Source organism: Sinocyclocheilus grahami, unplaced genomic scaffold, assembly GCF_001515645.1.
Source record: "Sinocyclocheilus grahami isolate Dianchi unplaced genomic scaffold, SAMN03320097.WGS_v1.1 scaffold296.1, whole genome shotgun sequence".
Lineage (NCBI taxonomy): Eukaryota > Metazoa > Chordata > Actinopteri > Cypriniformes > Cyprinidae > Sinocyclocheilus > Sinocyclocheilus grahami.
This window is the reverse complement of record NW_015505475.1, coordinates 706,371-719,795: the sequence shown is the minus strand read 5'-3', so window position 1 is coordinate 719,795 and position 13,425 is coordinate 706,371. Positions and strand designations below refer to the sequence as shown.

The following is a 13,425-nucleotide window of genomic DNA, read 5'->3' as shown; positions in this document are numbered from 1 at the left end:
TGATAATAGTAATGCATTACCATTGTTTTTAAAGGTTTAGTTGGCCCAAAGTTAAAAAAAATTCTGTCATCATTTACTCAACCTCATTTCGCTTACAATCTGTAGTTCACTTTTTCTTCTTTGGAACACAACAGTTTACTGGTCACATTTACTCATGTGATAATTGTTTTAAGCATAAAAAAGAATGCAGAAGCAGAATACAAGTTTTTCTTCCACATTCAGCTGTAAAAGCCTTAGCTATTACCTTGAGAGCCACTGAGCCCGAAACGCTGAGTAAGAGTTTACAATGCACACAACAAAACCGTTTATTGCAAGAAAGTTGCTCAAGACAAGAAAACGGCATTTGTGTTTATATGCACTGTTAGCAGTTTTATTAACTAGCATGTACATGCGATAAGCAGCTTTCTCCACCCTTTCCATTATTTATGTTATCCCACACAAATCTGTTAGTCCTATGGACTAGTAAAGTATGGACTGTTAGTATTTTTGCATTTATACAAAAATACTTTTTTTTTTTTGTCTTTTTTAAATTTTGAAATCTCCGGCTCATTCATTGTAATTGGAAAAGAGCAACCAGTTCCTCCTATAAGGTTTTTTTTTTTAAAAAGACAATTGAAAAAAATGAAAATAGTGTACATTTTAAAGTTAAATTATTCTATCTAATGCACTTTGAGAGTTCAAAATTAAGAGCTCCGTTTTGTTTGACAAATACTGTGCCAAAGCATAATGGCCCAAAACACAACTTTAAAGGCCTTTTATGTTAAAATAAGAAGTTTAAATATATTTTTAAAACTACACTTTTTGCCCAGAAGACCTACGTTTCATATGTGACCACGATAATATCGAGACAGTGTTGCTATCACGATATCACAATATGGATAATATCGTTACATCCCTAATATTTTATCCTTATCAGTGTTATCTTATTAGGCTTGCTACTAAGGGACATAAAGGACTGTTGTAACGTTCTTTTTACATTTATTCCCTTTTGCTCTCATGTCACTTAGGCCAAGTAGGCTATAAAATGCTAACAACTAAGGTTTTGTTTTAGCAAACTCTCATTCAGTCTGGCCCTATTCAGGTACACCCATAGTTTTTAATTTCCCATCAAAAGACTCAAATGGACAAAATAAAATCTTATACATTTTTCTCATTCACTATTGTGTTTCACTCTGAAATACACCAAATTATAGAAGTAAAATGGGTTTCATGCAAGAAAATTCAATACAGCTACCAAATCATTACTATCAAAATACGTTCAACTTACATAAAGGAACAGCCGCAGGCAGCAATCATATTAAACACAGGGAAGGTGTAGATGATGAAACGGAGCTCCTTGTGGGGCAGAAAGGAGTACAGCAGAATAAAGCCTACAGTTACGATGAGCGGTTTTCTTGTTCGTCTATCCAACAGGCCAAGTGGAATAAATAGTATTGTGCTGCCAAGAGCTCGAGGGAGAGCAGAGTAGAAGTACCACAGAAAAGGGAAAGTTTGAGGCACAAAAGAAGTCAAGGAAAGATACAAAATTTTGACAGGAGACAGAATCATGCTGTATTTTTATGATAATAGTAATGCATTACCATTGTTTTTAAAGGTTTAGTTGGCCCAAAGTTAAAAAAAATTCTGTCATCATTTACTCAACCTCATTTCGCTTACAATCTGTAGTTCACTTTTTCTTCTTTGGAACACAACAGTTTACTGGTCACATTTACTCATGTGATAATTGTTTTAAGCATAAAAAAGAATGCAGAAGCAGAATACAAGTTTTTCTTCCACATTCAGCTGTAAAAGCCTTAGCTATTACCTTGAGAGCCACTGAGCCCGAAACGCTGAGTAAGAGTTTACAATGCACACAACAAAACCGTTTATTGCAAGAAAGTTGCTCAAGACAAGAAAACGGCATTTGTGTTTATATGCACTGTTAGCAGTTTTATTAACTAGCATGTACATGCAATAAGCAGCTTTCTCCACCCTTTCCATTATTTATGTTATCCCACACAAATGCACTCTCCTCACAAACCTGTTAGTCCTATGGACTAGTAAAGTATGGACTGTTAGTATTTTTGCATTTATACAAAAATACTTTTTTTTTTGTCATTTTTAAATTTTGAAATCTCCGGCTCATTCATTGTAATTGGAAAAGAGCAACCAGTTCCTCCTTTTGTGCTCCACAGAAGTCATAAGGGCTTGGATTGTCATGAGAAACAATGACAGAACATTTTATTTTGACTAAACTATTCCTTTAAACTACAAGCATTTTAAAAGAATTTTGCAAAAGGATATTCCCCAGTTGGAGCTTTTATTCAAGACAGTGTTGTACCATAGTACCTGACCCTCAGGCCAGAGCAGCTTATTCCAGAAAACTGTGTCAACCATGACAGTGAGACCTACAAAAGACAGCAAATACACTTCAGTCTGTGAAGGTCTTTGTCCGTGCATGACGAGAAGCAAAATATATGAACAAATGGAAAAGTCTAAACTTAGCTTTAGACAATTACAGTATATACTAACAAAATACTAAGAAAATACAGAAAACAAGCACTTGTGCATCACTGACCCAAAGATAAAAGACCAGCAGGTACGGCATGGTAAAGCAACTGTAGAAAATGGAGTTTCCCGCTCAGGAGTGACAGCAACAACATCAGGCCAAAGAAGAGACACAATTCAGAGCGAAACACAATAATGGCCAATGCGGAGAGCCAAATGAAGGCACCGTGTCTCTGGCCCAACCAAGATGTGAATGCCAGCAAAACTATTCAATAAAACACAATTTGGAAAAACAGTTTAATGCTAAAATTTAAGTTAGACAAAATAATGTATTACTAGAACAAGATGCCATTACACACTGAAATTTTTTATGAATATGATTCATAAAGCAAGTCAGCAAGTCAAGTTGCTTTAGCTTTGTTTTCTAAGTCAAAATAACAAAACGGCTAATAGAAAACTTTAAATATTGCTCCAAAATACTTTGTACAATACTTTGTACTTTATAGAGTCTGTACCTAAAGGCAAAGCAAACACATTTGGGAGGGTTCTGGTACTGTAAAACATCAGATGGAACTGTGTGATGCAGATAAAGCAAAACAGACTGGCCACCATTGACCCAAACTGCTTCCGGACCTCTCTTTGCATCTGCCATAGTGACTGAATCACACATAGTCCAAGAACTCCTCTCACTGTGGAACAAAGAATAACATAAAGCAGATGAAACTGAAACAAATAAAAGGAGATTCATGTAGGCCTAAAGCTACAGGTTGTGATCTCAGACATACCGAGGATCTGAGTGTAAAACTTTGGTGTTTGAAAGAGGGCAAGCATACAAGTCATTGCTGCACTGAGTGCTGATATGAACAGGGGTCCGAGAAACGTACGTGGAACCACACCAGGAAACTCATGATGGTCATACTGGAGAAACAGTAATAACAAGGAGTTAAGTCTTCATGTAGGTCTAGTTGTTTCAATACTATACAACACTAAGCACCAGCACTACAACAGAGTGCTGCAGCAGTTAATAATTCACCACGGGACTCTCTTCCGGGTTTGACGTCACAGCTGCAGCACTCTTAGCAAATCTAATCAGATCTCTAGCTTAGGTTTAACGCACTAAAACACAGGATTAACAAACAGAACACGTTATAATTTAAATAGTTAAATGCCTGTTTTAAGGTTAAACATGATTTTAAAAAAATAGTAATAATCGTTTTTGACATTTTAGCACTTACCTTTTCAAAATCAAATCTGTGATACAGAACATCGTGAATTGCTTGTAAATTAAAACTTTCCTCAACTTTGGTGTAAGGACAGATAAACAAATGTATAAATACAATACAGATGATAAAAATTAAGAGAGGACGCTCATTTGCAGCTTCCTTTCGAGCCATCATAGCCGGCTACTAGTTGTACTTCTTCTTCTTCTTCTTCTTTTGATTTTATGGCGGGTTGCGAACCAACTTCATAGGTGCATACCGCCACCTACTGCACTAGTTGTACTTCTTCTTCTTCTTCTTTTTGTTCAATGGACGTTCACTCCTTAGGAGTATTACCGCCATCTTCTGTATATCTTGCGCACATGGGTGATGAATCTGTACTTACGTACTAGTTGTACTGCCACGGCGCGTGCGCAAAAGTTCAAGCTAAAGAAATAAAGGGGTAGAATAGAAATTGACAGAAACGCAAAGTTATGACATGGGCGGTGCTTGGCGCCACGAACGTTTTCTGTGACTTGTGGTGTTTTTTGTTGTTGTTGTTTTTTTTTACTTCACTTGTGTATTCAATTCAAAGTTTTGTTTTTCCACGGCTCTGGGTTTCACTTCTGTCTATAAATTGTTTCAGCTACTTTTTCGAAAAATTCCTTTTCCATACACACGAATCATCTCAAGACACTCAGATACGGTGATGTGTGATTCTTTTCATATGCCTTGCCTGTCCACCTTATTTTGCAACGCAGAAGTACGCTATTTTCTGTGAATGTGCGAAACGTATTAGACGCCACACACAAAGTGTGTTTATGATTATGAAAATAAATTAAAGTAACATGATAACAAAATACCAGTTTGCAGTATAAAGCTGCATCACTGACTGTTTTTGTACACCAGAAGCCTCAGAAGCCTCGCACATTAAAGTTAAAAGTGTCTCGGCCGCTGCTGTTGCGATTTTTACAAAAAGGTGTACCGTATGCGCACAAAATGCAGCCATAGTGTTTCAACTTGCGAATGAAAGCTGTAATACTAATGTTGTCCAACAGAGGAAGCAACAGGATAAGAAAACTTTCAACATCTAATCTTTTCTCTATCTAAATGATTCAACATGCAGTAAATAACATGAATAAACATGCAGTAGACACACAAATTAATTTCTCTGTGTTTTGTTTAGCATGTATAGCATGTGTTTCTGTAATTGTTTCATTGAAAATTGTTGCCTTTGCAAAATATTTTACATTTGGCGAAATAGCCTACATGGCAATTGTTTGACCGTTTTGTATGAGCCATTGATGCTTGGACCCCAATGGCCGTTGCTTGCAGCTATTAAAAAATAAATATATTTTTTTCTTTCTAATGCACAGTTTTTCAATTTGGCGAGACTATTGGCTTGGCTTTCTGATGGCATTAACAAGCACATCTTTGATTGTTTTCAAGCCTTATTAGGTTTGAAATGACCCAAATTGTTTGTGGACACAGGTTTAGCTATTCCAGTAATGCAATAGCTGTGAACAACAAATCTGAATACTTGCAACTTTGATGCAGCAGTTTGTGTAGTGCCAAAACTGTTGCTACAAACCGATTGAGGTACAGAATATCTACAGTGGGGTCGAACTGAGCTCAGTCTTACCTGGCTAGCCACTAAATATTTTCATTGTTCGGGTCTTAGATGAATGAACTTTTTTCCCCTTCATATCTACCACAATATTTTAACAAGGCCCAAACAAGGAATGAGAACACATACTTACTACCCACAGACTCCCTTTGATGCATAGTTTTGTGCATCCTCTGGCATATGCACTCCTCAATTCTTTATTCCTTATTTTATATAATTTATGCTACCCTATGTTTCTTAATGGACAGGCAAGTCAAGTCACATCACCTTTATTTATATAGCACTTTATAAATACAGATTGCTTCAAAGCAGCTTTACAGTGGCAAACAAGAAAAAAAGTGCAAACAAAATTCAGTTCTGCTGTAAAGCAGCTCTAAAAAGACAATAGTAAATAGTCATTATTCAGTCTAAATCAGTTCAGTGTTGAAAAGTGTCAGCTTTGCTCATGTTTTACATGGATATCATTAAAGTTAACGTTGATGTCATCTGATGATTCCCTAGCAGTTAAAAAAGTGAAAACCTGTCAAAAATTAGAATCAAACTGGGGAAATAAATAAATATAAAAATAAATAAATAAATAGTGCACAGTATTAATTTATAGTTTTCTGGTATGGCAGCATCACTTGTGCTCATCATACTTCCAGATCAATGCAACATTTCTCATCTGATCTTCACTATATTTGTATTCATGATTGTTATTTCTGTTTGTAGCTTTCACACGGTTTAATACATAGTGCTAACTATTTCATATCATATAAATGAAAGAAAATAATAAAAATAATTTACAGCGTAAAAAGCACGCAGTTCTTAACATGTTGATTATGAACCACTCAGGTTTTAATTTTTTCCGGTGCTTGTGAAAAGACAGATCGTCTGCAACTTAATGGCATATACCGGTATTAATAATTCAGCCTATTTTGGACACACAAATACTAATCTCGGATAGTTCGGACAGCATGCGAATTGTGACGTAGGCTTACAAATATCTTTTTTTGATTGTCCCGTGCGTGGCGGCATTTCATTGGCTCACACGTTGATGGCCAGGAGAACTCTCCAATTACATAAAGACACAATGTTACCGATGGGCTGACGCGGAAATCCGAATGACTAGCTGGTGAGAAGGCGGCATGGAAATTTCTGAAAATGACAATCTACATATCTTTATAATAAACGTGTCATAATTTCAGACACTAGATGTTGATTCAGGGCATCTTAACTGGGTGAAGACAACCTAGAAAAACAGTGTTTTCTTATTGGACAACCTTTGAGCTAGACAAGAAAGCATGTTACACTCATATAGTATTTTTCGCTTGAGTTGTATTATTTTGTTTCTACCACTTGGATCTGTGTATACAAAGGACTTTAACGCATTATGCTCAACATGCAGACAATTAGTCGACAATTTTGACAAGGTATGTCTGTATGTTTCTATTTATCTTTCTGTGTATCGATCGATCTATCTTGAAGAAAATAGCATCTTTAAAGCAATTCATTTGAATAAATAAAGTTTGTTAGTTATAAAATGGTCAAACGATACTTTTCCCGTTCAAAACTGGGCAAACATTGTCTGAATATTGTCATACCTTAGTACAACGTGTCCATATGTGACACATGCAAACTAGAGGGAAACTGATTTCATACATAAACTACATATCATATTGAAACCAGTTGTTTATGCACAAATGGTTCAGAAAACTGTTAGTTCTTAGAAAGTCTGTAGCATCACTTGTTTACAAATGTTATGTTGATATCATATTGCAAGGTACATTTAGACATGTATGTTTAAATGTGATTTACTGTAAATGTCTGAATACTTATTAGGGTCACTTTAGATATGTTGAGTGATAATATATTAATTTTTGCCAGGGTCTGGAAAAAACAGCGAAGCAAAATTTTGGTGGTGGAAACACAGAATGGGAAGAGCGAAAACTCTCCAAATATGAATTGAGGTGAGACGTAAGGAAATGTTATAAATTGACACAAAACATCTTAAAGCAATATTTACTTACATGCACTAATGAAATAATGAAATGCACTCTTGTAGTTAATTATCTTGACCCAGATTATCAGGATAGACTGGTTACAATTCACAAATGTGTGTGTTTTTTAGTGAGATTAGGTTGACGGAAATATTGGAGGGCTTGTGTGACAGCAGCAGTTTTGAGTGCAACCACATGTTGGAAGAAAATGAGGAACACTTTGAGACGTGGTGGTTCAAGAGGTCAGGAACTCAAATGGAGAATTTGAACCATAATACCTGAAGACTTCATTCTCAAGGCTGAGGTATACTTCATTTTTCTGCGTGCCGTCATGTCTTGTGCACTGTTGAATTGGCAAGCCTTTCTGAGCATACTTCATTTGACCGTGCATGAGCTGTTTTTTACTGCATCTGTTGTGTCCCGTATAAGTATACCGCTCTGAAAGACAAAGCAGCAGCATCCATATACTAGGGTAGGGTGACCAGCTGTCCTGTATTTTATGTGACAATCCCAAAATTGGGAGATTTGTGCATAAGGACAGTCTGTGTGAACTCTGTTGATGACACAATTTACACCTTGCGCACTATGCGTGTGCGATACAATATGGCACGCAGACAATGTATGTATACTTTGGGCTTCAGTCGCTTTGTTGAACAATTGGTGGCTGACTAAATACTTTTTTGCCCCACTGTATTTAATCGGATTAATAAAAAGAAATCTAACTTTTTTGCATTTGTTGCAGGAAAACTAAACACCCTGATCTGTTCAAGTGGTTTTGTATAGAGACCATCAAAGTATGCTGCCCAAAAGGCTTATTTGGTCCTGACTGCAACAGTAAGTGTACTAAGTGTTGAATTAACACATTTTAGTAAGTATACAAATGCTTAGCCAAAGCATTGCAAGTCCACAGTCCTTATGTAGATATTTAACATGTGTTTTTGCATTACTGTGACAAGTAACAAACTACAGTGTTGAAGAGAGACAAAACAATTACTTCCAAATCTCTGTTCCATTAAACTTGATTCACGTAGCTAGCTATAAGCTGCGGAGCCCTTAAGGGGATGTGCTGATGGAAATCATTGAGATGAAGGAAACTATATTGCAGTGCTTTTGCACGCAAAATTGATTGGGGTAATGCATTACTTTTACTAGCAAAAACAAAAGTTTTTTTTTTTTTTAAACAAATGCAAAGTTTCTTGGGGGAACGCAAGCATTATGTGAGGGAACTCAAATGGATTGAAAAATAATTTTTCCTCTTTTGTTACATCACCATGTCCCCTTGTAATATGTTGACTAATTTCACATTGACTACCACAGATTTTCAAACCGATATGTAAATGAAGCTTACCACTGAAAATCAGCTTTAAAAAATTGGTTGATGGAACACCGTCCTTATAATGTCTTCTGTTGTACCCCTTTATGGCAATGCTGTGAATCCAATGCATACAGTATATGCTTTGCGCAAGGTGTTGTGATATGATTTTAGAACACATGGATTTAAGTTTGTATAGCTAGAAGCATTTCCATTCATGTACGCACATTGTTGCAGACTTTAAGGCCCCATTTTGAGATTATGAAAACTTGTAAAATTGTCTCTTGTTTTGCATTATTTCAAGCTTGCATTGGAGGAGCTGACAAACCATGCCATGGTAATGGCAAATGTGATGGAGATGGAACAAGGGCTGGAAATGGGAAGTGCAGTTGTGATAAGGGATATGAAGGGGAGTTTTGTCTGGACTGCAGTGATGGTTATTTTAGTGCACTGAGGAATGATACACTCTCCTTGTGCAAAGGTACACACCAAATAAGCATGATGAGCATCATATGTTTCATAGTTATAACTAGGGGTGTGCAGTGTAGCCAATATCTGTATTTGTAGCAGTCTCAAAATTATTTGTATCTGTATTCTGATAAAACCAGAAATAGGTGGGACTTCACTGGAAGTTCATAAAATTACATTAGAAGTTTGTTTTAAGTGTAATTTTGTCTCTTTTATTGTTTTCATTTGACAGACATGCCTTGTATTAAAGAAAATGTTTTTTAAGCAAAGGAAAAGATGATAATAATAATTATTATTATTTTACATTTATTTTTCCAGAAGAACTTTGTGTACAGAGTTATGTCTGGACAATCGTCCACAACCTCAAATAAGAGGACTTTTTATGAAATGGTAAATTAGAGAACAATATTCAGTGGCTGAAAACTACAAATAACTTTTACTATGCATAATACAAATCTGAACAAATATAGAATACATAAATTATGGACCAGCTCTAAGAGAAATTGAGACGAACGTATATATCACATCGATTTTCAATATTCAGTATCTTAGTTCATATTACTTAAGTTCTGATTTCTGAAAGACACCGAAAGACAGCAACACTGCTATTTGATTTGCAATTGTGATGTTCCTTTTATTCAAAGAGTTTACACCCATTCACTTTGCACACTCTTTCTGTAGTGATTTTAGAAGTTTATGTATAATATTGTAGTATCCCTGGCTCTCCCGTTATCCAGCAGGCACAACTCGTGACTGTGTATGACAAATATTTATTTTTTTAATTATTTGGTAGAATTCATTATGTTTTTATGCTATTGTCCGTGCCTTTCCAAATGAGGTATTCAGCTTTGAGTACACCCCCTAGTTAAAATATTTGTAAAACTAAAAAATATATATTTATCCATATACAATGGGGTCTAGAAGTCTAAGACCACCTTGAAAATATAGATTTCAAAATCTGAAATTTGGAAAAAGGTTTTAGAATTTAGAAAAATCTAAATTAAAAAAAATTCTTTAAAATGTAAGATTGAGATTATATATAATTTGACTTTTTATTTACTTTTTGTTTTTTGAGAGTGTCATGAGTCTTGTGTTGGCTGCACTGGAGGAACCAATCAGGATTGTAAAGAATGTAGGAATGGCTGGGAGAAAGACCAAGAAGGAGCATGCATTGGTAAGAAAAAAATAATAATTTTAATGCCTGGAAAACGCATGGAAAAGCTTTAAAATTCCAGAGTCCTTTAATATAGTCAAGTCATTTACATAGGGAATGCGTTTTAATAGTTCTGTTCTAAAATATTTAATGGTCTAGATATGGATGTTTATGTAAGGGATAGTTTGCAGTCATCCTTTTGTTATTCTGACCAGTTTGTTTATGTTCGATACTCCTATACTATGTTTATCTAATAGGTATTGTGTTTTACTTATTGGAGACATTTTTACAATAATTCATACTCAATTATATTATAACACAATCTGTTAATTCAAAGTATTGTTTTCTGACATACCAATGGAAAAGCACCTCTGAACTCTGAGTGAAGGAATAGGAAAAGAAAAATAAATAAATGATTTGCCTTTGTTCCAGCTGCAGGTTTCAGCCAGGAGCCAACTTTCACAGATTTTTTTTTTTGCCCCATTAATCTCCGAATATCTCCTGGTGGTGAGCCATTTCCTTGCCACCTCTGCAACTCCCATTTTACCTCCCCATCCAGACATTCCTTCTTTATAAGTCTGATGCAGTACAGTGACATAGTGACAGTGACTTTCAACCCTTATGTGTCAAACTCAGCTCCTGGACGGCCAATGTCCTGCAGAACTCTGCAGGACAGCGGCCCTCCAGGAGCTTAGTTTGATACCACCGTTTTATAACTTTTTCTTATCGATGCCAGAAACTTACTTTATCTGCTGCTTCTTTCGTTTCCTTTAAAACGTATTCAAGGCTGATCCAGCTATCTCAATGTCTTTGAGTAGATTCTGTGTTAATATTCCCCATGAGTCCTTTACACCCAACCTCCACAAGGGGGACTCAGTAAATGGTAGTTCTCCGTCCATTTTCCCTGCACTTGACAGCAAGATCAGTGTATTTTAACTTCATCTCATGGCTGTTTTCATATACTTCAAGGATCTCTAGCATCTTATGCAGAACCTGATCATGTCTCCATCTATACTATTCCTGCGCCAAGGTAGTCTTGCAGCCAGCCAACATGTGCTGGGAATTTGACCTTGGAGCCTCGCAGGGGGGACAGTTATCCTCTGTCCCGTACCACCAGAATTGGTGGTTAATCGGATTTCTTGGACTTAGTAGGTTGTAGCAGATGGATCTAACATCCTTGCTGTTGCTGGCTTACTGCTCTAATCAGATCTTCTTCTGTCCTACTTCTATCCCCACCATTGCTTTCCTCTGCCTCCTAGAGGTTGCTGACCACTATTTAGGGGCTATTTCTAGTCCAAGACGTGCGGTTCCTGCCTGGGTTCTTCTAAAAATCTGTTGGTGCTTCAATCACAAAGCTTTGGCCTTTGTTGGCCTTGCACCTGCATTAACCTGACACATCTTTTGCAGCCACATCAGGCGATGATACAGTCTAAATTAGTAACATCATACTTTGAATATTCGATGACGACAATTTTTATCTAAGAGTGTGTTCCAGAAAGCAGGGTTTGCCTACCATCACGTATATCTAAAACTCGCCGCTTATTAACCCAAAACATGCTTGCTCAAGGCATGCTAGTTCCAAAACTGCAAGTAAGTTGTCAACCCAAAGTCTTAACTAACTTAAGGTGGTTGTTTTTTTTCTTCTTCTTCTTTTTGCAACCGGACGTGTGTGTGTGTATGTTTTTATGATATATATGATTTATGTGTTGTGAGCTTTAGTGACAATTCAAGTACTTTTTACATTAACTTACTAGCTTTATACATTTTTGCTTATTTTGATATGTATTTCTAAGGTCCATACATTTGTCTTTACCTGTATTGGTCCTGTGTTTTTTCATTACAGACATCAATGAATGCACCAAAGATCCAGCTCCATGCAAAGATAACCAATACTGCCTAAACACGGAAGGATCTTTCTCCTGTAAAGGTCTGTTTAAATACAGTGTTAATTTTTGGCAACCCATAGGATATGATCAACATCTTATTTCATGATATGAGATTTTATTTCACAACAACAATGCATTTTGATATAGCTATTTTTATTTTATTTTTGTTTTTAAAAATATTACATACTGCTCTTGACTGAATCAGTTTTGAATCTTTAGAAAGAATCAGTTCATATTTGATTCATTCAGTGAAGACTATGCAGTGTTTTGGTTAAACACATGCTGTCTGAGAGAGGCACCTTCGGGTGTATGATGGTGCGTGAGTACCGCATTGAGTTCTTTTTCACTCCCTATTGCATTAAAAAATTATTAAACATCTTGCACATCCCAAATTCGCAATTGCATGCGGTCTGTGACAGCAAAATCTCTAAAGATGGATACTTTATACAGTCATTACGGTATATACGGTCATACACCAATAAGTACAGAGTAATATTAATTTCCAACATTTGCTTACTGTAGGTTTAGGGTTATGGTTAGTAACTGTCAGTTATGCATAAATAAAATGTTACTTTTATTTTATATCCCAGAATGTGATATCAGATGCTCTGGTTGCAAAGGACCTGGTGCAAGTAACTGCCTCACCTGTGCTGATGGCTTTAAGGATGAAGAAAGCACCTGCACAGGTATCACTTTTCTTTAGGGAAGATCTTGAATGGCAATGACTAGAGTTTTTGCTCTTTCCTGTGCTTGTAGATATGTGGGCAACCGAGGCAGTGTATATACCAGGAACACTGGGATTGTGTGGATGAAGGAAGCCATATGTGATGGTGTACTGCTGGTTTTAGAGCACATTCATAGTAAATTATCACTTTTGTTGTAAATGGAGCCTTACACTGTTTTTACACAGCTGATCCAGAAATGAAAATTCGGTAACACTTTAGATATAATAAATAAATAACAGTTAAATAAACATTGCTATATTTTGTAATAGTATACACACAAACACTTACTGTATATCTTAATCATAATACACTATTATAAAATATAGCAATGCTTATTTTACTGTTATTTTATTCCTAACTCGCACAAAGTGGATCCACATTTAAAAGGTTTTTTTTCTTCTTCTTGCAACAGGACATGCACACGTGTATAAGATTTTTGCATTTTTGAACTTAAGTGACAATTCAAGTACTTTATAAATTAACTATGTAACTTTATAAATTTTTGCCTATTTTGATATGTATTTCTAAGGCCCATACATTTGTCTTTACCTACAGTGGGTACGGAAAGTATTCAGACCCCCTTAAATTT

The 13,425-nt window shown here is 35.9% G+C and overlaps 2 protein-coding genes across 4 annotated transcripts in view; one reads left to right on the top strand and one right to left on the bottom strand.

The window, feature by feature from the left end:
* Positions 1 to 1,324: 1,324 nt before the first annotated feature.
* alg12 (ALG12 alpha-1,6-mannosyltransferase) lies at positions 1,325 to 3,954 on the bottom strand. Its single transcript, XM_016293033.1, has 6 exons — positions 3,723 to 3,954; positions 3,273 to 3,405; positions 3,003 to 3,176; positions 2,558 to 2,752; positions 2,284 to 2,387; positions 1,325 to 1,489 (listed from the first exon to the last, which is right to left on the bottom strand). Exons 1-6 carry the CDS (start codon positions 3,882 to 3,884, stop codon positions 1,403 to 1,405), a joined length of 855 nt encoding a protein of 284 aa, XP_016148519.1. The 5' UTR covers positions 3,885 to 3,954; the 3' UTR covers positions 1,325 to 1,402.
* A 2,432-nt stretch (positions 3,955 to 6,386) lies between these two features.
* Positions 6,387 to 13,425, top strand: part of creld2 (cysteine-rich with EGF-like domains 2) — a 15,177-nt gene continuing 8,138 nt past the window's right edge. For 2 of the 3 annotated variants that reach the window (XM_016293032.1, XM_016293031.1), the window contains exons 1-7: positions 6,387 to 6,725; positions 7,180 to 7,262; positions 7,424 to 7,534; positions 8,035 to 8,126; positions 8,909 to 9,085; positions 10,148 to 10,246; positions 12,069 to 12,152. In XM_016293032.1, coding sequence (XP_016148518.1) covers positions 6,597 to 6,725; positions 7,180 to 7,262; positions 7,424 to 7,534; positions 8,035 to 8,126; positions 8,909 to 9,085; positions 10,148 to 10,246; positions 12,069 to 12,152 — 775 coding nt within the window. In that variant the 5' untranslated portion in view covers positions 6,387 to 6,596. Of the gene's footprint in view, positions 6,726 to 7,179; positions 7,263 to 7,423; positions 7,535 to 8,034; positions 8,127 to 8,908; positions 9,086 to 10,147; positions 10,247 to 12,068; positions 12,153 to 12,701; positions 12,798 to 13,425 lie in introns of all 3 variants that reach the window. The other variant, XM_016293030.1, reaches the window with a different exon arrangement.

What these genes read in the sequence shown, in the direction of transcription:
- alg12 (XM_016293033.1), bottom strand. Translation starts at nt 3,884, where the DNA reads ATGATGGCTCGAAAGGAAGCTGCAAATGAGCGTCCTCTCTTAATTTTT. An exon ending in ACAGATTTGATTTTGAAAAG is followed by an intron (nt 3,406 to 3,722) that starts GTAAGTGCTAAA and finishes CTGTTTCTCCAG; the next exon opens with TATGACCATCATGAGTTTCC. An exon ending in TGTGTTTGCTTTGCCTTTAG is followed by an intron (nt 2,753 to 3,002) that starts GTACAGACTCTA and finishes TTTATTGAATAG; the next exon opens with TTTTGCTGGCATTCACATCT.